Source organism: Coregonus lavaretus (genome assembly GCF_964263955.1).
Source record: "Coregonus lavaretus genome assembly, chromosome: 20".
NCBI classification, from domain to species: Eukaryota; Metazoa; Chordata; class Actinopteri; order Salmoniformes; family Salmonidae; genus Coregonus; species Coregonus lavaretus.
In genome coordinates this window covers 17,028,988-17,054,881 of record NC_140007.1, presented here as the reverse complement: position 1 = coordinate 17,054,881, position 25,894 = coordinate 17,028,988, and the positions used below count along the sequence as shown (strand labels likewise).

At 41.4% G+C, this 25,894-nt stretch overlaps 1 protein-coding gene across 1 annotated transcript in view; it reads left to right on the top strand.

Moving 5' to 3' along the window:
* Nucleotides 1–14,345: 14,345 nt before the first annotated feature.
* fhad1 (forkhead-associated (FHA) phosphopeptide binding domain 1) overlaps nt 14,346–25,894 on the top strand; it is a gene marked incomplete at both ends in the record, with an annotated part of 49,330 nt that continues 37,781 nt past the window's right edge. Inside the window, 5 exons of the mRNA XM_084184760.1 lie at nt 14,346–14,441; nt 14,795–15,001; nt 15,227–15,494; nt 15,697–15,794; nt 20,684–20,911. Of these exons, the coding sequence (XP_084040886.1) occupies nt 14,346–14,441; nt 14,795–15,001; nt 15,227–15,494; nt 15,697–15,794; nt 20,684–20,911 (897 nt within the window). The remainder of the gene's footprint in view (nt 14,442–14,794; nt 15,002–15,226; nt 15,495–15,696; nt 15,795–20,683; nt 20,912–25,894) is intronic.

The following is a 25,894-nucleotide window of genomic DNA, read 5'->3' as shown; positions in this document are numbered from 1 at the left end:
TCCCTTATAAAACATTTTTTTTTTTTTTTTTTATTATTTCACCTTTATTTAACCAGGTAAGCCAGTTGAGAACAGGTTCTCATTTACAACTGCGACCTGGCCAAGATAAAGCAAAGTAGTGCAATAAAAACAACACAGAGTTACATATGGGGTAAAAAAAACATAAAGTCAGAAATACAACAGAAAATATATATACAGTGTGTGCAAATGTAGCAAGTTATGGAGGTAAGGCAATAAATAGGCTATAGTGCAGAATAATTACAATAGTATTAACACTGGAATGCTAGATGTGCAAGAGATGATGTGCAAATAGAGATACTGGGGTGCAAAAGAGCAAAATAAATAACAATATAGGGATGAGGTAGTTGGGTGGGCTAATTTCAGATGGGCTGTGTACAGGTGCAGTGATCGGTAAGGTGCTCTGACAACTGATGCTTAAAGTTATTGAGGGAGATAAGAGTCTCCAGCTTCAGAGATTTTTGCAATTCGTTCCAGTCATTGGCAGCAGAGAACTGGAAGGAATGGCGGCCAAAGGAGGTGTTGGCTTTGGGAATGACCAGTGAGATATACCTGCTGGAGCGCAGACTACGGGTGGGTGCTGCTATGGTGACCAATGAGCTAAGATAAGGCGGGGATTTGCCTAGCAGTGATTTATAGATGGCCTGGAGCCAGTGGGTTTGACGACGAACATGTAGTGAGGACCAGCCAACAAGAGCGTACAGGTCACAGTGGTGGGTAGTGTATGGGGCTTTGGAGACAAAACGGATGGCACTGTGATAGACTACATCCAATTTGCTGAGTAGAGTGTTGGAGGCTATTTTGTAAATGACATCGCCGAAGTCAAGGATCGGTAGGATAGTCAGTTTTACGAGGGCATGTTTGGCAGCATGAGTGAAGGAGGCTTTGTTGCGAAATAGGAAGCCGATTCTAGATTTAACTTTGGATTGGAGATTCTTTATGTGAGTCTGGAAGTTGAGTTTACAGTCTAACCAGACACCTAGATATTTGTAGTTGTCCACATACTCTAGGTCAGACCCGTCGAGAGTGGTGATTCTAGTCGGGTGGGCGGGTGCTAGCAGCGTTCGATTGAAAAGCATGCATTTAGTTTTACTAGTGTTTAAGAGCAGTTGAAGGCTACTGAAGGATTGTTGTATGGCATTGAAGCTCGTTTGGAGGTTTGTTAACACAGTGTCCAATGAAGGGCCAGATGTATACAAAATGGTGTCGTCTGCGTAGAGGTGGATCTGAGAGTCACCAGCAGCAAGAGCGACATCATTGATATACACAGAGAAAAGTGTCGGCCCAAGAATTGAACCCTGTGGCACCCCCATAGAGACTGCCATAGGTCCAGACAACAGGCCCTCCGATTTGACACACTGAACTCTATCTGAGAAGTAGTTGGTGAACCAGGCGAGGCAGTCATTTGAGAAACCAAGGCTATTTAGTCTGCCAATAAGAATGCGGTGGTTGACAGAGTCGAAAGCCTTGGCCAGGTCGATGAAGACGGCTGCACAGTACTGTCTATTATCAATCGTGGTTATAATATCGTTTAGGACATTGAGCGTGGCTGAAGTGCACCCGTGACCAGCTCGGAAACCGGATTGCATAGCGGAGAAGGTACGGTGGTATTCGAAATGGTCGGTGATCTGTTTGTTAACTTGGCTTTCGAATACTTTCGAAAGGCAGGGCAGGATGGATATAGGTCTGTAGCAGTTTGGATCTAGAGTGTCACCCCCTTTGAAGAGGGGGATGACCGCGGCAGCTTTCCAATCTCTGGGGATCTCAGACGTTATGAAAGAGAGGTTGAACAGACTAGTAATAGGGGTTGCGACAATTTCGGCGGCTAGTTTTAGAAAGAAAGGGTCCAGATTGTCTAGCCCAGCTGATTTGTAGGGGTCCAGATTTTGCAGCGCTTTCAAAACATCAGCTGTCTGAATTTGTGTGAAGGAGAAGCGGGGGGGGCATGGGCAAGTTGCAGCAGAGGGTGCAGAGTTGGTGGCCGGGTTAGTGGTAGCCAGATGGAAAGCATGGCCAGCTGTAGCAAAATGCTTGTTGAAATTCTCGATTATTGTAGATTTATCGGTGGTGATAGTGTTTCCTAGCCTCAGTGCAGTGGGCAGCTGGGAGGAAGTGCTCTTATTCTCCATGGACTTTACAGTGTCCCAAAACTTTTTGGAGTTAGTGCTACAGGATGCAAATTTCTGTTTGAAAAAGTTAGCCTTTGCTTTCCTGACTGCTTGTGTATATTGGTTCCTAACTTCCCTGAAAAGTTGCATATCGCGGGGGCTATTTGATGCTAATGCTGTACGCCACAGGATGTTTTTGTGCTGGTCAAGGGCAGTCAAGTCTGAGGAGAACCAGGGGCTATATCGGTTCTTAGTTCTGTATTTTTTGAATGGGGCATGTTTATTTAAGATTGAGAGGAAATTACTTTTAAGGAACAACCAGGCATCCTCTACTGACGGAATGAGATCTATATCCATCCAGGATACCTGGGCCAGGTCAATTAGGAAGGCCTCCTCGCTAAAGTGTTTTAGGGAGCGTTTGACAGTGATGAGGGGTGGTCGTTTGACCGCAGACCCGTTACGGACGCAGGCAATAAGGCAGTGATCGCTGAGATCCTGGTTGAAGACAGCTGAGGTGTATTTAGATGGTATGTTAGTCAGGATGATATCTATGAGGGTACCCATGTTTAAGGATTTAGGGTTGTACCTGGTAGGTTCGTTGATAATTTGCGTGAGGTTGAGGGCATCTAGCTTGGATTGTAGGATGGCTGGGGTATTAAGCATATCCCAATTTAGGTCACCAAGCAGTACAAACTCAGAGGATAAATGGGGGGCAATCAATTCACATATGGTGTCCAGGGCACAGCTGGGGGCTGAGGGGGGTCTGTAGCAAGCGGCAACAGTGAGAGACTTATTTCTGGAAAGGTGGATTTTTAGAAGTAGAAGCTCAAACTGTTTGGGCACAGACCTGGATAGTATGATAGAGCTCTGCAGGCTATCTCTACAGTAGATTGCAACTCCACCCCCTTTGGCAGTTCTATCTAGACGGAAAATGTTATAGTTGGGGATGGAAATTTCAGAATTTTTGGTGGCCTTCCTGAGCCAGGATTCAGACACTGCTAGAACATCAGGGTTGGCAGAGTGTGCTAACGCAGTGAATAACTCAAACTTAGGAAGTAGACTTCTGATATTTATGTGCAAGAAACCAAGACTTTTGCGATTACAGAAGTCATCAAATGATAGCTCCTGGGGAGTAGGAGTGATACTGGGGGCTACAGGCCCTGGGTTAGCCTCTACATCACCAGAGGAACAGAGGAGGACTAGAATAAGGATACGGCTAAAGGCTTTAAGAACTGGTCTTCTAGTGCGTTGGGTACATAGAATAAAGGGGGCAGATTTCCGGGTGTTATAGAAAAGATTCAGGGCATTATGTACAGACAAGGATATGGAAGGATATGAGTAAAGTGGAGGTAAACCTAAGCGTTGGGTAACAATGAAAGAGATAGTATCTCTAGAGGCATCAATTGAGTCGGTCTCTGAGTGTAAGGGCGGAGGGACAAAGGAGCTAACTAAGGCAGGTTTAGCTAGGCTGGGGGGTCTACAGTGATGTAGTACAATTAGAAATAACCGAAACAACAATAAACTAACCATGTTTGGGCTGAGGCTAAACATAAACAGGATGTAGTACCGTAAAAAGGAACAGTCCAGCAGATATCAGCTGTATAGCTGAGTTATCATAAGGTCTGGTGGTGAAGCGCTAGTGAGTAAGAGGCCACGGCTAGCGTGTGCTACGTCCGTTTTGTTGTAGCCAGCTGGTAGCGATGAATCCGGAGTTAAAGGTCCAGTGAATTCAGTGATTCCGGCGGAAAAACTGATATGTTCTGGGTCGATAACGCGCTGTGCAGACTGGCCGAATATCCGGTGATCAATGTCCAGTGATTAAAAATTAATCCCGCGGAAAAAAATCCAATATTCTGGGTGCAACACCGCTAGCTGTGGCTAATAGCAAGTAGCTAGTTCAGTAGCTAGTTCAGTTTAGTGAGTAAGAGGCCACGGATAACGTGTGCTAACGGGCCAGGGCTAGCAGATGGATGGAATCTTCGTGGTTAACGTCGTAACCACATCAGACGATTTCGTCGGCAGACCAGTCGTGTAGGATCGGCGGGGCTCCGTGTCAACACTAGGTGGTCCCGTCCGGTTGATAGAGAGGTAGATAGCCGGGAGATGGGCCTAGCTCGGGATGATTAGCCAGACCACAGCGTCCGTTTTGTTGTTGTTGTAGCCAGCTGGTAGCGATGAATCCGGAGTTAAAGGTCCAGTGAATCAGTGATTCCGGCAGAAAAACTGATATGTTCTGGGTCGATAACGCGCTGTGCAGACTGGCCGAATATCCGGTGATCAATGTCCAGTGATTAAAATTAATCCCGCGGAAAAAATCCAATGATCTGGGTGAAACACCGCTAGCTGTGGCTAATAGCAAGTAGCTAGTTAGCTGGCTAGCTAGTTTCAACTGGAGATTCTAGATTCTAGATAAAAGGTAAGTCAATAATAGAATCCGTTCCACATTGAGTGAGGCGGGTTGCAGGAAAGTATATTTTGTAGAAGGATGAAAAGTCTGATAGGGAAATATGTACGAAAAATACAAAAAAACAGGGTATTTACAGGCTATTTACAGACACACGACAGAAACAGGACTGCACTACTTCGCCATCTTGGCCACTGTTGTTCGCTCAATTACTGTTGAATTTTGATGATTAAAAGACAGATGAGTCTTTTCATTGTCTTCTCTCTACAGCAATAGCCATTTGCTATCCAAACTGTTTCCCACAATTTAATTTAGAAATATTGCGATAAGCCAAGATGGGCCTCTACTTTTCACTGACAGTGGCAACCAAAATTGTGAGATTGACACATACTTGATAGAAGTTTAGCTATCTTCTAAGATTCAACCCCATTTTCCTTATGCTAGAATTCTCAACAGACATTTACCCTCAAGATTCCTCACTTATCTTACAGAATGAGTTAACTCCTTGAACTAAAGATTCCTACCTGCCCATCCATCTTTAATTTCCAAACAGAAAAATCAAATCCATATGCCTTCCATTTAGTTTCTCTCTTCCCTAACGAGCTGTATTGATCAGATGTATCTTCTTGTCTTCCATTAAAATCAAAGAACTCATCCTGTACCTCCATGATAGTATTCTGCACTATTTCAGAAGAATCTACATCATTCTCTACTACCATCTGCTCTCCTATCTCAACACTATCCTTACTACCATTGACAGCACTCTCCATCCGTATCATAAACTCCTGAGTCACTCTTGCTACATCCTTTAATTTCAGAAAAGTTGTTGTTGGTGTCTGTGTCATATTTCCTACATTTGTTATTGCCGTCGTACCATTAATCTCTTTCAAAGTTACTATTAAAATAGTTGCTTTAGTTGATGTATTAACACCCTTAACTATTTCCAGTGGGAAAGTTACAGATATCCTCTGTGTAGTATTTACTGTTGGAGTGGCTACTTTAATATACTTCTCCTGAACTCCATTGGTGACTGTGGAAGCTTCAACAGACCTCAAATCTTCCATCATGAGCGTCACCTTACGAGTTAAATAGCCTTTTAACCAATAATTCTTAACCGGAACAAATTTTAATGCTTGCAGTAGATAAGTACACATACATTCTCCCTGATCTTTCCATGTAACATTACGCAAAATAAATGAGCAATCACTCATAACCCTCTTCCACTTCATATCGTTGTACAAAATATACTTCCTTTGACTAGGGGCACAGCTTCTACTTCTAGTCTTCATAACAACACTTCTTCTCCATAATTATCTCTCCATGTGGGAGGAATCTCACCTCTACACATTCCTTCTCTCACATCTACAAGGAAGATGAGCTGTACCACCCATCCTAACCCTAATGACAGTCTTTTCCTAACAAATTTGGTGCTGGAGCGATTGGCTCCCTTGTAATCAAATGTGATACATTTATAGCTTTAATAACTGTCAATGTTGAAAGAGTTGAATTGCTTCTCACTGTTGTTATAATAGACTGAAGTGTTGATGTCATTGTTGTTAATTCATCCATTCTCCCTAAGGCTTTGAACTCTTTACTTGTATTTCCATCTATCACCACTAGTGTCACTACATTAACTCTCAGTCCCAACTCTAATCCCTCACTTTCAAACTGTCGATTATAAAAAATAGACTTATAATCACCTTGATCTTCCTGCTGGGAATTGTAAATATAGATACTGCAATCACCCTCAATCTTCTCTTATAATTCAGCAACGCATACTTTCTCAATGCAACTGCTCCTAACAGATCTAAACTCCTACCATATCTATCTTCCCACTGAACTCAAATTTCCCTTCACCACTGTTCTCTCTCTCTTACTACTAACATTGAAGCTTAGCTGACTGTCCTAGAGTTCCTTCAACCCTAGTTTTCCTAACTTTTTTAATCTGACTTTTCTCCTAACTTTTTAAAAAACCATTTCACTGATTTATCCACAAATTCCTTTCCCAGTAATTTTAGGATATGTGATCGGGTAGTCCCCACCTGCTTATGACTTCTTTACACACAGACTTGGCAAACGACTGAGCATCTTTTAGCCTAGTATGACATCTTATTCACCTCTTGGTGTAGGAATTTAACCAAGAATAACAGTCACCCCCTGTAAACATTATTTTTCAGACAGATTGTCCTCCTTCCTATGATATAATCAACCTTTTCATGCCAATATGGTTCCCAAAAACCTACTCCTTTATAATCTTCTACCAGACAGCCGTCTGGTGTACATCTTATTGTACAGTTCAACTTACACAATGCATCTCTTCCCAACAATGCAATAGGTGTATGTTCTGATACCAGTATGAGTATTGTAATTTTTATTTATTTTCATAGCAGAGCTCAATTGGTTCCGTAAGAGGAATCAGCTGTTTTACTCCCTCAAATCCCTATCCTAATTTAGTTAATTTTACATAGTGAGATGTGTAACCTCTTCAGGCTGAACACAGATAAAAGCAGCTCCAATATCCACCATCACTTCCCATAGTCCATTGTTTATTTTCACCTCAATTGTTGGATCTTTTTTCCGGTCCTGATGCTACCAGCTGACACCACCCTTTCGGATCTTCTAGGCACCCCTAGAATCCTTGCTCCTTGCCCCTATAAGGGTTCACCTGTCCTCCAGATGATCTTCACTTGCTCCTGTATCTTCCTCTGAAATTATTTCTTTCCAGAAACTATCTATGGATATGAAACAACTTGTACCACTAGTTGTGGCTGGTACAATTGCATTTGACCTTGTTCAGTTGAAGCTGTGGCAGTGATTGTTGATTTAGTGCACACTGATTCTTCATAACCAAAGCTTTTCTTCTCCTTCTTATTCTCCCCCCAGTTGTATTTGATTGAGTTTTCTGAGAGTTTCTTGGTCCTGTTCTTTCTTGTTGTTGACATATCGGTATTCTTCAAAGGCTTATATTCTAAGTTTTGTCCTCGAATGATCACCTTGCATCATCTTCTTACTTGTGCCCTCTTTCCTTGGCCTCAATGTATTATTCTTCTCAAATTCTTGGGATTATTTTCTCAGCAGTTTTTTCTTCTGTATCTTCAGCTTCTCAAGTTGTTGTTCCAGTTCTCTTACTTCTTCTAAATTATTCGCTTTATCCAGGCATGATACGCATCGGTCTATATCTCTTTCTATTTCTTCTGTGCTAGTCATTGTTGGATAAAATCCTCTTGAACATAAAGCACCTTTAATCTCCAAATCTTTATCACTTTCTCCATCTTCACTTTCCTCAGAGATCGAATCTCTAGTATCCTTCTTCCTTCCTCTCTTGCCAACTTCCTTCTAATCACAGAGTCATATCCACCCATGATCTCTTCTGAATCACTCTGATCATCATCATCATCTTCAAGTTCCATCCTCCTGAACCTCACTCCACCCTTAGTTTCCAGACATCTCGTTTTCTTCCTACTTTTGGAGTTTGGATTAATTTTTATGGTCGTTTCTGCTTGTCCTCTCTCTATTATTCGTTCATCTTAATCTCTGATGCAATAATCACTCTCCTGAATGATCACTGGAAGCTGAGGATAGACGTCCTTAAACTCTACTTCTTTCTCATAAGGTGGGGGTCTTTTTGCTGAATCCGTATGTGAGAAAGGTGTACTGACTTCTGTCATTTGTTTTTCTGTCACCTTCACTGCTTTTACAATTTTCTCTATACCTTTGTTTCTTTTATCGCTGGTATCTTTTATCAGTTTTTGTCCTTCATTTTCAAACAGCTTAAGAACACCCAGCTCTCTTTGTCTCTTTACGATGTTCCCTTTTTTCCATTTCTTTTGATCTGCCTTATGAATTGACAGAAGCACTTTCATTATGTTGATGACGTCAGGGTTAAGAGTCCCTTCCACTAGCTATGGTTGTTCAATGTCAGGCCAACTTTTATTCCCTTTTCCAGATAACCTTGCAATACCATTAACATTTACATTTTTAGTCATTTAGCAGACGCTCTTATCCAGAGCGACTTACATAGTGAATACATATATATATTTTTTTATACTGGCCCCCCGTGGGAATCAAACCCACAACCCTGGCGTTGCAAACGCCATGCTCTATCAACTGAGCTACATCCCTGCCGGCCATTCCCTCCCCTACCCTGGACGACGCTGGGCCAATTGTACACCGCCCATGAGTCTCCCGGTCGCGGCCGGCTGCGACAGAGCCTGGATTCGAACCAGGATCTCTAGTGGCACAGTTAGCACTGCGATGCAGTGCATTAGACCACTGCGCCACTCAGGAGTACGGAGGATTACTATTTTCAACTATATCAACAGGTGTAATTACTTTCATAGTCCTGATGTCCTTTTTCCCCCTTGTAACAACTCTTTTATATTCCTTTATTGTAAATTATTTTATTATTTTAGACTATATAGCTTATGGTTTCCTCCCTATTTTTTAAAAAATTTTCCCCTAAATTAATTAATTAATCAATTAATTTATTCATCAATTTATTTATTTATTCATTTTATTTTATTTTATTTTACCAAATTATTGATTATTGGCAATCTTACCACATCCAATCAGGAAAGTAAATGAAAGTAGTCAACTTCAGAGCAATCCAAAAAATAAAGACCTCTAATCCAGCAACACTACAGTACTCACAAACCCCTTGCTTAATAAGCACCCAATTACCTTAATTTACAGAATAATGTCAGTACTCGATTCCCAACACAACTCTAATCAAACCCACTCATGCACAAAAACTCCAATATGCAATTACATCAATTGATCAGTCTGTTGCCAAGTCCCTGTCTGTCACGATCGTCAGGGAGAGACCAAGGCGCAGCGTGATGAACAAACATACTTTAATTAGTTAAAGTGTAAACACAATACAAAACAAGAAACGACTCATGAAGTCCACGGTATCAATGACCGAACACGGAACAAGAACCCACAAACACAAAGGGAAAATAGACAGTATAAATATGGCTCCCAATCAGAGACAACCAACGACAGCTGACACTCGTTGCCTCTGATTGGGAGTAACTCTAGCCAACATAGAAATACACACATAGAATGAACACACCCTGGCTCAACATAATGAGTCCCAGAGCCAGGGTGTGACACTGTCAAATTGTCATAACATCAAATATGCTATGCACACAAAATATCCTGTATGGGAAGGTAAGTTTTGTAAACAGAACAGTACTGGCCTTGATTTGACTTGATCCTGTTGCAGCAGACTCTGTCGCAGCACACCCTGTCGCGTGATGTACACGTCAGTAATTCATCTCTCTCTCTCTCTCTCTCTCCTCCTTCTTATCGTCTCTCATATGACAGAATAACAAAGAAACAGACAATAATTTAGTAGTTTATGCACTCACTGAGTTATTTCAACCATTCAATATTCCTCTAGTCACATTCGCGCTAAGAAATAAGCAAACAACTTAACTCAGGAATAGTATAAATAGCTCAATAACATTTTATTTTATTTATTTAATTATTTTTTATCCATCAACATATCTCTAGTCTATCAATTCGATAGGTCTCAAGATAACAGTTTCATCTTTAAACAACAGCCGATTTAACAACCAGAATACACTATTAGTCTCTAAATCTTCTCTCTCTTTGTCTGCGTCTCCCCGCAGCACAGTGGCACATTTGCCCTACGTAACTCTAGAGTCATAAAATCACGTGCATGCGTAGTTCATACACCACTACGATTTCAGCGTGGATGGAGCTCTCTCCCAGCTCTCTCCAAGCTAGACAACAGAAAGTAGACATTCCCGCTGTACTTCCTCTCTTTTACACCTCATAGACAAACAATAACACTTAACAGAGCTCACAAACCATAGGACACAAATCCTACTCTATTCTACACACAGTTTAAGAGGCTTAATCCATTCCTATGGACCCCTAAGGTAGCATGCAGCATGTAGCATGTATCATGTAGCATGTAGCATGTTACCTCCATTGCGCCGTATAATTTCTTTGTTCAAAATTTTTGCTACCACGAGGTCCGCGGAAATTCAATGAGCAGTCACATCAATCATATAATTCGTCAACCACATGTTGAGAGGTAATTTGCAACCAAATATATATACCACAGCCTCAAGCCCCCTGGACTTACCTAAATACACCTAACGTGTTTTTAGGATTTTTGGCCCATCCTAATGATCGCCTCCTTAAGAGGGCTTTCCATAGATTCGCAATGGTTCTAATATGTATACATTTACCCTGGCCTTATTCCTTTCAATCTATTCTTCTTGAATTTTATTCAAGCAAAATATCCCTATAGACACTCCCCCCTTTTTGCATTGTTCACCAGCGCAAACAAATTTAGAACGGACTCCTATCCCACAGCATATAACCAACAACGCACACACGCAAGTTCTTAACGGTGCATTCATTCAACGCACACAGACACACAAACTAACCAGAGCCCAAAGTGGTGAGAAAACTCACCCTTATCTGCCGGACTTCGGAGCGAAAGTCAGCTCGGCGCCCATGAATGGAACGCTGAGAAAAAACGCAATTCCGTTTCAAATACCTCGTCGCCATTTTGTTGTGTCGAGAAAACGTTGCTAATTATGCTGTGAGAACAAGGAAATCCGCTGACGCTGTACTTTGATTATAAAGGTTTATTATATCAGAGTATTCCAGCATCAATTTACAGATATCTGCCGATATCTGGAGAATAATCGCCCCATCTCAAATATGATTATTCTGTCCTCCTTTGTCTTAACTGTGGTATTTATATCCTATGCCCTATGTAATATAATATGGGTGGTTTTTCCTACCAACCAATCCCAGGAGGCCACCTAACAGACTTCCTCAGCTTTAGGGTGCCCCTATAGAACTACTCCCCAAATGCAGCCTTTAAGCTTAGTCAACATCCTCTAAAACCACTTGAAACCACTAGCAAAGTCATAAATTCCTCAGATACTACAGTACTTTCACGTATTTTTACTTACCATTGTCAGGTCTTGCCATTGATTTTCAAGTAGATTTAAGTCAAAACTGTAACTCGGCCAGTCAGGAACATTCACTGTCTTCTTGGTAAGCAACTCCAATGTAGATTTGGCCTTGTGTTTTAGGTTATTGTCCTGCTGAAGGATGAATTCATATCCCACTGTCTGGTGGAATGCAGACTGAACCAGGTTTTTCCCGCTAGGATTTTGCCTGTGCTTCGCTCCAATCCATTTCTTTTTTATCCTGAAAAACTCCCCAGTCCTTAACGATTACAAGCATACCCATAACATGATGCAGCCACCACACTGCTTGAAAATATGGAGAGTGGTACCCACTAATGTGTTGCATTGGATTTGCCCCAAACATAACACTTTGTATTCAGGACAAAAAGTTAATTGCTTTGGCAAATTTTTTGCAGTATTACTTTAGTGCCTTGTTGCAAACAGGATGCATGTTTTGGAATATTTGTATTCTGTACAGGCTTCCTTCTTTTCACTCTGTCAATTAGGCTACCATTGTGGAGTAACTGCAATCTTGTTCATCCATCCTCAGTTTTCACCTATCAGAGCCATTAAACGTTGTAACTGTTTTAAGGTCACCATTGGCCTCATAGTGAAATCCCTGAGCGGTTTCCTTCCTCTCCGGGAACTGAGTTAGGTAGTATGCCTGTATCTTTGTAGTGACTGGGTGTATTGATACACCATCCAAAGTATAATTAATAACTTCACCATGCTCAAAGGGATATTCAATGTCTGTTTTTTATTTTATTTCTTTAGCCGTCTACCAATAGGTGCCCTTCTTGTGGTTGAATCTGTGTTTGAAATTCACTGCTCAACTGAAGGATCTTACAATTATCTGTATGTGTGAGGTAGTTATTCAAAATCATGTTAAACACTATTATTGCACACAGATTGAGTCCATGTGTCACGCCCTGGCCTATAGAACTCTAGCTAGTTTGGTCAGGGTGTGAATATATTCTAGGTTTGTATTTCTATGTTTGGCCGGGTGTGGTTCCCAATCAGAGGCAGCTGTCGCTCGTTGTCTCTGATTGGGGATCATACTTAGGCAACCAGTTTTCCTGCCTGCGTTGTGGGATTTTGTTATGTTCATGTTTAGGCTTGTGTGTTAGCCTTTGGACCGTCACGGTTAAGTTTGTTGTTTTGGTTACTGTTTCGTGTGTTTATTAGTTAATAAACATGTTCGCCGTTCACGCTGCACCTTGGTCCGTCCCGTTCCTTAACGTACGTGACACCATGCAACATATTATGTGACTTGTTAAGCAAATTTTTACTCCTGAACTTATTTAGGCTTGCCATAACAAAGGGATTGAAATGTTTATTCATTTGTATACATTTTGAAAACATAATTCCACTTTGACATTATGGGGTATTGTATGTAGGCCAGTGACCAAAAATCTAAATTTAACACATTTTAAATTCAGGCTGTAAAACACCAAAATGTGGAAAAAGTCAAGGGGTGTGAATACTTTCTGAAGGCATTGTAAATGCCTGCAATTTTTTTCTTTGCCATATATTTGGCCCAGTTCTTTTTGAATGTACTAAATTATTTCAAAATTTTTTTTTGCTTATGAGAGGTTTTGGATTACCTAGGCAGCCATTAGATAAGTGCTTCTGCACACATATATGCACAGACAGGTGAGGATAAAATAACACAACAGGGAAACATATTATTTGAAGAAAATAATGGGCAATTATGTATACTTTCGTTACACTATTACAGGGATCATCAACTCGATTTAGCCGCGGGCAGATTTTTTTCTTGAGCGGATGGTAAGGGGGCCGGAACATAATTACAAATCATTTGTAGACAGCAAATTCACCACAAGAAGCCTAAACCGATATAATTTTGGACTAAAACATAATATGCTTACATTTTTATAAGATCTCATATTATGTGTGGGATTACTTTGGAACAGATTTTGAAATAAAAATCATTTGGAGGTGATTTTCTGGCGTTTTTACAGTATTTTATGTCCAAAACTTTGGGGGCCAAATAAAATCACCTGCAGACCATTTTCGTCCCGTGAGCCGCCAGTTGGGGAACCCTGCACTATAAAATATATATGTATTATAAATCATACTGAAAAAAATATTTATATTCTTGATTCATGTTACAGTATTTGAATAAAATATGTATTACTTTAATTATCAAATATTGATTTTGTCAACCATTTTACTATGCATTTCTCCAGGAATTATAGATTTATGAACCACATGTTTTCCAGCAATTCGTTTTTTTCCATAGACTAAAGATTCCCCGAAGTCACCCATCAGATGCAACAAATGGTTAAATAGACCAAGGGCGGAGTCTAGTATAGTTTCCATGGCGCTGATATACAATCCGAAGTCAAGCTGATTTCTATGTACAAACCTGTAGGCTACAATGTTTGTTCTCCACTGTTGAATGAATTGGATACATTTCGGACTGTCTGCCTCGTTTTAAGGAAAGTAAAAATTGTGTCTCAAAAATAATATATTTTCTCAAGTTGGATAGAACTGTTGCCCGCGTTGTTTTGGGTGGACTCCATTTAAACCTTTACACTTGATTGTAAAAACGCCTCAAAAACGTGTTTGTCTCTTTAATTTATGGGAGAATACTGTATATTGTAACATGTTAATGTATCATTTATTCAAATCATATCTTAAAACAAAGTCAAGTTAAACAGTCGCAGTACTTATCAAGCAAAATATGCCATTGCCAAGTTGAAGTTGCTGACACGTCTCATGTCCATTTTTTAGGGATCTATTACGTGCACGTCTCATGTCCATTTTTTAGGGAGCTATTACGTGCATATGTGGTAAGATTATTCATTTGGTAATGCTTTACAGGTGGATATGAGGGGTTACCTGAAAACAACGGGGTGGGTATTTAAACTCCAGGCCGAAACCACTACAGTAGGAACACATAGGGATTGCGATTTATGTTTACAGGTAAGGTCATGATGTTACATCCTCAAACTCCTAATTTCTGTCTGTACAAAACATAAAATGCTATTATTTTATTTTATATAATATAACGATAATGTAATATAACGATAGGCTACCGGGACACACACCTATCAGCCAAAACTGGATTGATTGTGGGAAAGCCCTCTGTATTGATGTTGGTAATAATAATAATAATAATAATAGTCATCTGTATTGAAGAATATAGAACTGAGTAATACAGTAAATATGTCCTTATCTTGGTATTGGAATACGTGTGCTGGCTTTATCAATTTTTAAATGTGATCTTCTGTACAGAATTACTATTATATTGACTGCTTTATGCTCATGATTGACAGAATGGAGGAGTTGAGGAGCATCATGCCATTATCGAGTGGAGCAAATCAGAGCCATGCTTTGTCCTGAGTGACCTGAACTCCGCCCATGGTACCTATGTCAACGACTGTCGTATCCACAATGCAGCCGTGCGTCTAACCCCAGGCGATGAACTGCACTTTGGCTATGGAGGCTCCACCTACCAGTTAGCTGTAGAAAGCCCATCTATGGTATGATTTATGTAGTCTGTAGTGCATATAGGCCATACTTTCTTATCTACTAGATATCTTCCAATGCTGCAGTAAGAAGTTATCCACTCTTTGCTTGCTTTAAAACCTATCACTATTCCCTATCTATTTGGTCAGTGGTGTTAATCTGTTGTTAAACTGCATGGCCTCATTGGTGTTGTATGTGTCAGCCTACCTGCCTCTATGTATCTCTCTATCTCTCTCCAGCTCCCCTGCCCTCCCATGAACAACCGGACAGCCTGTCAGAAATCCCTGCAGCTGAAAGAGGAGCCCCCCCTCGCCCCGTCTCCCTCCTCCCCCTCCTCCCAGCTCCCTCTACTACCTGGCAATACTTCTGTCCCTGTTGCATGGGTATGGGGGGGATCATCTGTCACCCCTCATCCCCCCAGCCGGGCTCGACCAGCCAGTGCGGGGGCCAAACGGACTGGGCAGAGCAACCCCTCCGAACAACAAGGGACAACCTCATGCAGACCAGGTGACTGAATTATACTGTATCTGACTGAGCACACAACGTACATGGTCTAATCATTTGATGCCATGTTAGATACTCTATATTAGCTAAGGTTTGTGAACAGTATGCCTTATTGAACGCACCTCTGTTTACATTTGAGTTGGTTTCAATAGGTGAAGGTGTGTGTAAATGCATCACTTGTACATGAGACTCTTGGTTTTTGCAGGAAGTTGGACTGGACACACAGGAAGCGGGCCCCCTCAGAGAACCGGAGCAATGGCATCTCAAAGTTCTCAGACCATGCAGCACCTCTTACAGGAGAAGGTGGGCATCTGTCTTGTTAGTGGTCTTGTGATTGTGTAACCACTATATAAAATACCAATGTGGAAGTTCACCCAAGCCTTTGTTCCCCCAGTGAAAATAGAAATGTGTCTCTGGTTTACATTTATCCAGCCCTTTCCCTGTTTGCCTTGTACTACCAAACATGTTGAATAACTCTCTAAACAGCATACTAACAAAATCAAATCAAATGTTATTTGTCAGATGCTTTGTAAACAACAGGTGTAGACTATAAGTGAAATGCTTACGAGAGAAAAATGGAAAAATAAGAGAAAGATAACACAAGGCATAAATACACAATGAGTAACGACAACTTCGCTATACACGGGTCGATGTGCTGGGGTCGAGTCGATGTGCTGGGGTACGAGGTAATTGAGGTAGATATGTACATATAGATAGGGGTAAAGTGACTAGGCAACATGATAGATTATAAGCATCGGTACCACTTGCCGTGCAGTAGCAGAGAGAACAGTCTATGACTTGGGTGGCTGGAGTCTTTGACCATTTTTAGGGCCTTCCTCTGACACCGCCTGGTATAGAGGTCCTGGATGGCAGGGAGCTCAGCCCCAGTAATGTACTGGGCCAGATGCACTACCCTCTGTAGCGCCTTGCGGTCGAATGCCAAATAGTTGCCATACCAAGCGGTGATGCAGCCAGTCAAGATGCTCTCAATGGTGCAGCTGTATAACTTTTTGAGGATCTGAGGGCCCATGCCAAATCTTTTCAGCCTCCTGGGGGGGAAGAGGCATTGTTGTGCCTTCTTCACGACTGTGTTGGTGTGTGTGTGGACCATGTTAATTCCTTAGAGATGTGGACACTGAGGAACTTGAAGCTCTCGACCCACTCCACTACAGCCCTGTCAATGTGGATGGGGGCGTGCTCAGCCCTCCATTTCATGTATTCCATGATCAGCTCCTTTGTCTTGCTGACATTGAGGGAAAGGTTGTTGTCCTGGCACCACACAGCCAGGTCACTGACCTCATCCCTATAGGCTGCCTCATTGTCGTCGGTAATCAGGCCTCCCGCCATCGTGTCGTCAGCAAACTTAATGATAGTGTTGGAGTCGTGCATGTCCACGCAGTCGTGGGGGAACAGGGAGTACAGGAGGAGACTAAGCACACACCCCTGAGGGGCCCTCGTGTTGACGGTCAGCGTGGTGGATGTGTTGTTGCCTACCCTCACCACCAGTCCAGGATCCAGTTGCAGAGGGAGGTGTTCAAGCCTTAGTGATGAGCTTGGAGGGCACTATGGTGTAGTCAATGAACAACGTTCTCACATAGGTGTTCCTCTTATCCAGGTAGGAGATGGCAGTGTGGAGTAAATAGAGATTGCATCATCTGCGTTATCTGTGGATCTGTTGGGGCGGTATGCAAATTGGAGTGGGTCCAGGGTGTCTGGGATGATGGTATTGATGTGAGCCATGACCAGCCTTTCAAAACATTTCATGGCTACAGATGTGTCCTACGAGGTGATAGTCATTTAGACAGGTTGCCTTGCCGTCCTTGGGCACAGGGACTATGGTGTTCTGCTTGAAACATGTAGCTATTACAGACAAGATCAGGGAGAGGTTGAAAATGTCAGTGAAGACAATTGCCGGCTGATCAGCGCATGCCCTGAGTACGCATCCTGGTAATCCATCTGGCCCCGCTAACCTTAAAAAAAAAAAAAAAAAATATATATATATATATATATATATATATATATATATATATATATTAGGGGGTAGATCAGCTTTAATACTGCAGATAGATTGTGGCTTCTATCAATGTTGGGCTCCTGAGTGGCGCAGTGGTCTAAGGCACTGCATCTCAGTGCGTGAGGCGTCACTATAGACCCCCTGGTTCGATTCCAAGCTGTATCACAACTGGCCGTGATTGGGAGTCCCATAGGGCGGCGCACAATTGGCCTAGCGTCGTCCGGGTTTGGCCGGTGTAGGCCGTCATTGTAAATATGAATTTGTTCTTAACTGACTTGCCTAGTTAAATAAAGGTAAAATAAAATAAAAAATGTAATTGTCTACATAATTTCCAAACCCCCATATATTTTTTTTGTCAATATAGACAGTGCTATGAAAAAGTATTTGCCACCTTTCTAATTTTCTCTACTTTTGCATATTTGTGATATTGAATGTTATCAGATCTTCAACCAAAACCTAATATTAGATAAAGGGAACATAAGTGAACAAATAACACAACAATTACATATTTATTTCATTTATTTCATAAACAAAGTTATGCAACACCCAATTCCCCTGTGTGAAAAAGTAATTGCCCCCTTACACTCAATAACTGGTTGTGCCACCTTTAGCTGCATTGACTCCAACCAAATACTTCCTGTAGTTGTTGATCAGTCTCTCACGTCGCTGTGGAGGAATTTTGGCCCACTCTTCCATGCAGAACTGCTTTAACTCCGTGACGTGTGGGTTTTCAAGCATGAACTGCTCATTTCAAGTCCTGCCACAACATCTCAATTGGGATTAGGTCTGGACTTTGACTAGGCCATTCCAAAACTTCCAATTTGTTGCTTTTTAGCAATTTTCATGTAGACTTGATTGTGTGTTTTGGATCATTGTCTTGCTGCATGACCCAGCTGCGCTTCAGCTTCAGCTCACAGACGGATGGTCTGACATTCTCCTGTAGAATTCTCTGATACAGAGCAGAATTCATGGTTCCTTCTATTAAGGCAAGTCGTCCAGGTCCTGAGGCAGCAAAGCATCCCCTAACCATCACACCACCACCACCATGCTTGACCTTTGGTATGATGTTCTTACTGTGGAATGCAGAGTTTGGTTTTCGCCAGGCATTACTGGAACCATGTCGTCCAAAAAGTTATACTTTTGAATCATCTGTCCATAGAACGTTCTTCCAAGAGTCTTGATGATCATCCAGGTGCTTTTTGGCAAACTTGAGTCAACTTTTTGGACGAGATGGGTCCCATTATGCCTGGCGAAAACCAAACACTGCATTCCACAGTAAGAACATCATACCAAAGGTCAAGCGTGGTGGTGGTGGTGTGATGGTTTGGGGATGCTTTGCTGCCTCAGGACCTGGACGACTTGCCTTAATAGAAGGAACCATGAATTCTGCTCTGTATCTTTATTATTCTCCCCTAACCATACCACCCCTCCCTTAATTGGAGTAAGCTAAAGGACAACAATACTTAGGCTTCTACCTCCAGCTAACCTGTTTAAAGGTCTTACTCACATCGGCTATGGAGAGTGAGATCACACAGTCGTCCTGAACAGCTGGTGCCCTCATGCATGGTTCAGTGTTGCTTGCTAACGAACTGAGCATAGAAGGCATTTAGAACGTCTGGTAGGCTGGCGTCACTGGGCAGCTCACAGTTTGGGTTCCCTTTGTAATCTGTGATAGTTTGCAATCCCTGCCACATCTGACCGGCATAGTAGGATTCGATCTTAGTCCTGTATTGATGCTTTGCCTGTTTGATGGCTCGTCGGAGGTTGTAGCGGCATTTCTTATAAGTGTCCAGGTTAGTGTCCCACTCCTTGAAAGCGGCAGCTCTAGCCTTTAGCTTATTTGTTTATTTATTTGTTTATGGATCCCCATTAGCTTTTGCAGAAGCAGCAGCTACTCTTCCTGGGATCCACAAAAAATGACAAGTAACAAAACACTGATACACTGATAGACAAAGAAAGTCACACAAATTTAAAATACAACGATATACAAACAATGCAAAAAAAAAATTATACAAACAATACAATAATGTGTGAGTCTGTGTGTGCATTTGTTTGTGTGTGTGTCCCCTCACAGTCCCCGTCGTTCCATTAGTTGTTTTTTTATCCGTTTTTTAAAAGGCAATTTTGCTGTTTGCTTCAGTAATTGGAGATGGAAGGGAGTTCCATGAGATCATGGCTGTGTAAACTCTGTGTTGCCGTGAATTCGTTTTAGACTTGGGGACTGTGAAGAGACCCCTGATGGCATTTCTTGTGGGGTGTCTGAGCTGAATGTTATTTGATTGATGAGAGAGATCGAATGAGAATGACGAGAATCGTGCAACAAGCAGGCCACAAACAGACAAATAACGTTGCAGCACCAGTGGGCACGCAATCACCAACACTGGACAATTGAGGGATGGAAAAACATTGCCTTGTCAGACGAATCCTGGTCCCTGTTGCATCATGCTGATGGCAGAGTTAGGATGTGGCATAAGCAACATAAGTCCATGGACCCATCCTGCTTCGTGTCAATGATACAGGCTGGTGGCGGTGGTGTACCATTGTCCAATCTGCAGCAACTGCGTGATGCCATTGCATCAGCATGGACCAACATCCCTGTGGAACGTTTCTGACTTCCATGCCCCGAAGAATTCCGGCTGTTCTGGAGGCAAAGGGGGGTCTGACCCGGTACTAGATGGGTGTTCCTAATAAACTGTCCGGTGAGTGTATATTATTCATGTCCTTGTTCAGCCAAGACTCAGAGAAACATAGAATATTACAGTTCTTCAGGTCCCGTTGATAGGATAGTCTCGAACGGAGTTCATCTAGTTGGTTCTCCAGTGGCTGCACATTCGCCAAAAGAACAGGGGAAAATTGTGGTATATTTGTTGGCTGACGTAATCACGTTAGGAGGCTACCATACCTGCCTCTTTTTCGCCGCTGCTTCCTCTTTCGAGTCCCGGGGATTAGGGCCTGATCCGGAGTAAGCAGAATATCCAGAGCTGCTGACTCGTTGAAGTAGAAATCTTCATGCAAATCGAGGTAGTGACCGCTGTTCTGATGTCCAGAAGCCTTGGTGTCAGTGTGCGCCGTGTTCGGTCATAGGAAATTATGGTGGAGACGTTATGTTAAAAAAGTTAAGAACACCCAGAGCAGGTTACCCACTAGCAACTCTCTTCCTTCCTTGTGCTCTGGCTAGGAGGAGAGGCTGCTTCGGCTGGGAGACGAGAACAGCAGGCTGGCTGTGTTTGAGAGTGAGTCCCAGAGGAAGGACAGGGTGATTGCAGGGATGAGGGATGAGACGTCAGCTCTGAGACACCAGCTGACACAGAGCCAGCAGACCGACCAGGAGATCAAACATAGGCTGCTCAGTCTGGAGAGGGACATCAACGACAAGAGGGAGCAGATCGAAAGGTTGAAGGAGCAGGTAAAGTGCCTTCAGAAAGTATTCACACCATTTGACTTAGTCCACACTTTGTTGTGTTACAGCCTGAATTCCAAATGGATTAAATCAATTTTTTGTCTTACCCATCTACACACAATCTACACACAATACCCCATAATGAGAAAGTGAAAACATCTTTGCAAATGTATTGAAAATGAATTACAGAAATATCTTATTTACATAAGTATTCACACCCATGAGTCAATGCTTTGTAGAAGTGCCTTGGCAGCAATTACAGCTTTCTGGGTAAGTCTCGAAGAGCTTTTCACACCTGGATTGTGCAACGTTTGCTCATAACTATTTTCAAAATTCTTCAAGCTCTGTCAAATTGGTTGTTGATTATTGCTAGACAACCATTTCCAGGTCTTGCCATAGATTTTCAAGTAGATTTAAGTCAAAACTGTAACTCGGCTTGTCAGGAACATTCACTGTCTTCTTGGTAAGCAACTTCAATGTAGATTTGGCCATGTGTTTTAGGTTATTGTCCTGCTGAAGCGTGAATTAATCTCCCACTGTCCGGTGGAAAGCAGACTGAACCAGGTTTTCCGCTAGGATTTTTCCTATGCTTAGCTCCATTCCATTTCTTTTTTATCCTGAAAAACTCCCCAGTCCTTAACAATTGTAAGCATACCTATGACATGATGCAGCCACCACTATGCTTGAAAATATGGAGAGTGGTACTTAGTAATGTGTTGTATTGGATTTGCCCCAAACATAACACTTTTTATACATGACAAAAAGTGAATTGCTTAGCCAAATGTTTTGCAGTATTACTTTAGTGCCTTGTTGCAAATTGGATGCATGTTTTTGAATATTTTTATCCTGAACAGGCTTCCTTCTTTTCACTTTGTCAATTAGGTTAGTATTGTGGAGTAACTATAATGTTGTTGATCCATCCTCAATTTTCCCCTATCACATACATTCAACTCTTTCTTTCCTCTCTGGCAACTGAGTTAGGAAGGACACCTGTATCTTTGTAGTGACTGGGTTTATTGATACACCATCCAAAGTGTAATTAATAACTTCACCATGCTCAAAGGGATATTCAATGTCTGCTTTTTTTACCCATCTACCAAAAGGTGTCCCCATTGGAAAACCTCCCTGGTCTTTGTGGTTGAATCTGTTCTTGAAATTCACTGCTTGACTGAGATAATTGTATGTGTGGGGTACAGAGATGAGGTAGTCATTAACAAATCATGTTCAACACTATTATTGCACACAGAGTGAGTCCATGCATCTTATCATGTGACTTGTTAAGCACATTGTTACTCCTGAACTTATTTAGGCTTGCCATAACAAAGGGGTTGAATACTTATTGACTCAATACATTTGAGCTTTTCATTTTTAAATCATTTGTAACATTTCGAAAAACATAATTCCACTTTGACATTATGGAGTATTGTGTGTAGGCCAGTGTCAACAAATCTCAATTTATCCCATTTTAAATTCAGGCAGTAACACAACAAAATGTGGGAAAAGTTAAGGGGTGTGAATACTTTCCGAAAGCACTGTAGCTACTGTCCGCACACTGATACCAAGGCTGTATTCATTAGGCACCAAACAAAAGTACATTAATTGAAACAGGGAGGGAGAACCTGGACTTGTCCAATAAGAAACACTCATTTTCATTTTTCGTTGTGTACAGTGCCTTGCAAAAGTATTCATCCCCCTTGGCGTTTTTCCTATTTTGTTGCATTACAACCTGTAATTTTAAATTGATTTTTATTTGGATTTCATGTAATGGACATACACAAAATAGTCCAAATTGGTGAAGTGAAATGAAATAAATAACTTGTTAAATTTTTTTATAAAAACTAAATAACGGAAAAGTGGTGCGTGCATATGTATTCACCCCCTTTGCTATGAAGCCCCTAAATAAGATCTAGTGCAACCAATTACCTTCAGCAGTCACATAATTAGTTAAATAAAGTCCACCTGTGTGCAATCTAAGTGTCACATGATCTGTCACATGATCTCAGTATATATACACCTGTTCTGAAAGGCCCCAGAGTCTGCAACACCACTAAGCAAGCGGCACCATGAAGAACAAGGAGCTCTCCAAACAGATCAGGGACAAAGTTGTGGAGAAGTACAGATCAGGGTTGGGTTATAAAAAAAATATCTAAACTTTGAACATCCCACGGAGCGCCATTAAATCCATTATTAAAAAATGGAAAGAATATGGTACCACAACAAACCTACCAAGAGAGGGCTGCCCACCAAAACTCACGGACCAGGCAAGGAGGGCATTAATCAGAGAGGCAACAAAGAGACAAAAGATAACCCTGAAGGAGCTGCAAGGCTCCACAGCTGAGATTGGAGTATCTGTCCATAGGACCACTTAAAGCCGTACACTCCACAGAGCTGGGCTTTACTGAAGAGTGGCCAGACAAAAAGCCATTGCTTAAAGAAAAAAATAAGTAAACAAGTTTGGTGTTCGCCAAAAGGCATGTGGGAGACTCCCCAAACAAATGGAAGAAGGTACTCTGGTCAGATGAGACTAAAATTGAGCTTTTTGGCCATCAAGGAAAACACTATGTCTGGCGCAAACTCAACACCTCTCACCACAGTGAAGCATGGTGGTGGCAGCATCATGCTGTGGGGATGTTTTTCATCGGCAGGGACTGGGAAACTGGTCAGAATTGAAGGAACGATGGATGGCGCTAAATACAGGGAAATTCTTGAGGGAAACCTGTTTCAGTCTTGCAGAGATTTGAGACTGGGATAGAGGTTCGCCTTCCAGCAGGACAATGACCCTAAGCATACTGCTAAAGCAACACTCGAGTGGTTTAAGGGGAAACATTTAAATGTCTTGGAATGGCCTAGTCAAAGCCCAGACCTCAATCCAATTGAGAATCTGTGGTATGACTTAAAGAATGCTGTACACCAGCGGAACCCATCCAACTTGAAGGAGCTGGAGCAGTTTTGCCTTGAAGAATGGGCAACAATCCCAGTGGCTAGATGTGCCAAGCTTATAGAGACATAGTTATGCACGCTCAAGTTTTTAGTTTTTGTCTTATTTCTTGTTTGTTTCACAATAAAAAATATTTTGCATCTTCAAAGTGGTAGGCATGTTGTGTAAATCAAATGATACAAACCCCACAAAAACCTATTTTAATTCCAGATTGTAAGGCAACAAAATAGGAAAAATGCCAAGGGGGGTGAATACTTTCGAAAGCCACTGTACCCTGGTAATAATAGTTTGATTCTGCTGCGACCTTTCTGAAAACATGCATTGAAAAAATGTGATGATTTCTTATACTTCTAGCTAATGACAGGCTATTATTCCACATTCAATTAAACACAGTTCTGATGTGCTCAGTGTAACTAATACCTCTTCTAAAATAACCAAAATAGTTCTGACTGCTACAGAGTGAGACTGTATCCATGCACATGCTGCTTGAAAGGATTGCTGTTGCTCGTTTTGAAACAAGGTTTTGAATCTATTTCTGACGGTGAAGCTGAACCATTAAAATATCATCTAAATAATGAAATCCCCGATCAGCTGGTACTGTAGCTAGATAAATATATTTTAGATATAATGTATTGCGTAAACCATTTAACAAGCATCTGAATTATGAAGGTGCATATGTGAGAATAGGATGTAGACTATCTATTAGGGACAGTGCTGACTCAGATGCAATGACATCCTCACTGAAGGTGTGAAGATTATAAATAGTACCTTCATAGAGCCCACACCCTGAGGGAAGATGCATGTAGACCACACCCCCCTGCTCCAGCTCTAGAGACAATGCATTAGATATGTAACTTTGACACACATCATTTTGATCAAAGTTATTCATCTGTTTCTGGTCGTTGTGGTAAAGGTAAACACTCATGTTGTAATCAGAGCGGTAGTCAAAGGCAGTGAATCTGAAGTAGTAGACCCCTCTCACTGGTGCTGTGAAGATACCTGCATCAGAGGGGAAGCAGGGAGAGATCAGCACTTTTCGTCTCTCATAGATACTACTAGTAATGCTGGACTGTAGCTTGATTCAATGTTTATTAGCATGGTCAGTTCCTGTAGTTGGGTTGTAGGCTGTGCCAATGATGGTGATGATTGTATTGTAGACCAGTGTAGTGTCAGTATTAGCCCACCCAACTACCTCATCCCCATATTGTTATTTATTTTGCTCATTTGCACCCCAGTATCTCTATTTGCACATCATCTATCATTCCAGTGTAAATACTAATTGTAATTATTTTGCACTATAGCCTATTTATTGCCTTACCTCCATAACTTGCTACATTTGCACACACTGTATATATATTTTCTGTTGTATTTTTGACTTTATGTTTTGTTTTACCCCATATGTAACTCTGTGTTGTTGTTTTTATCGCACTGCTTTATCTTGGCCAGGTCGCAGTTGTAAATGAGAACTTGTTCTCAACTGGCCTACTTGGTTAAATAAAGGTTAAATAAATAAAAATAAATAAATAAATACATTGAATGGTCCTACAGTCCTAGTCAAACCAACAGAGAAGGCCACCTTTGGTCTGTCTGTGAACACAGGGGAGATAACTCTGATAACTCAAAATGTATTCATATATCACCATACCTCATACTGGAAAACCGAAAAAGTAGATTGTGCTGATTTCCCACTGGGCAAAAACTGTTTAAATCAACATTGTTTCCACGTCATTTCAACCAAACAATTCAATGTGATGACGTTGAATCAACGTGGAAAACTGATTGGATTTGAAAAAAATGATCAACGTAAAATAATTTCATATTTTTTTCACACAACTTTTTACCTAAATCCAATGACATGGTGAAATGTTTTGTTGATTTGATGTTGAATTCACGTTAATTGACAACTCATCCAAATGTAAATCAAAACTAGACGAAAAATAAATGTTGTCTCTGCCCAGTGGGTCAAAGGAATGAGACTTTCATGTCTCAGTTGAATTTCTTTGAGTTGGGATTAATTGAATTAAATTATGAAATTCCGAATTGACCCCAAC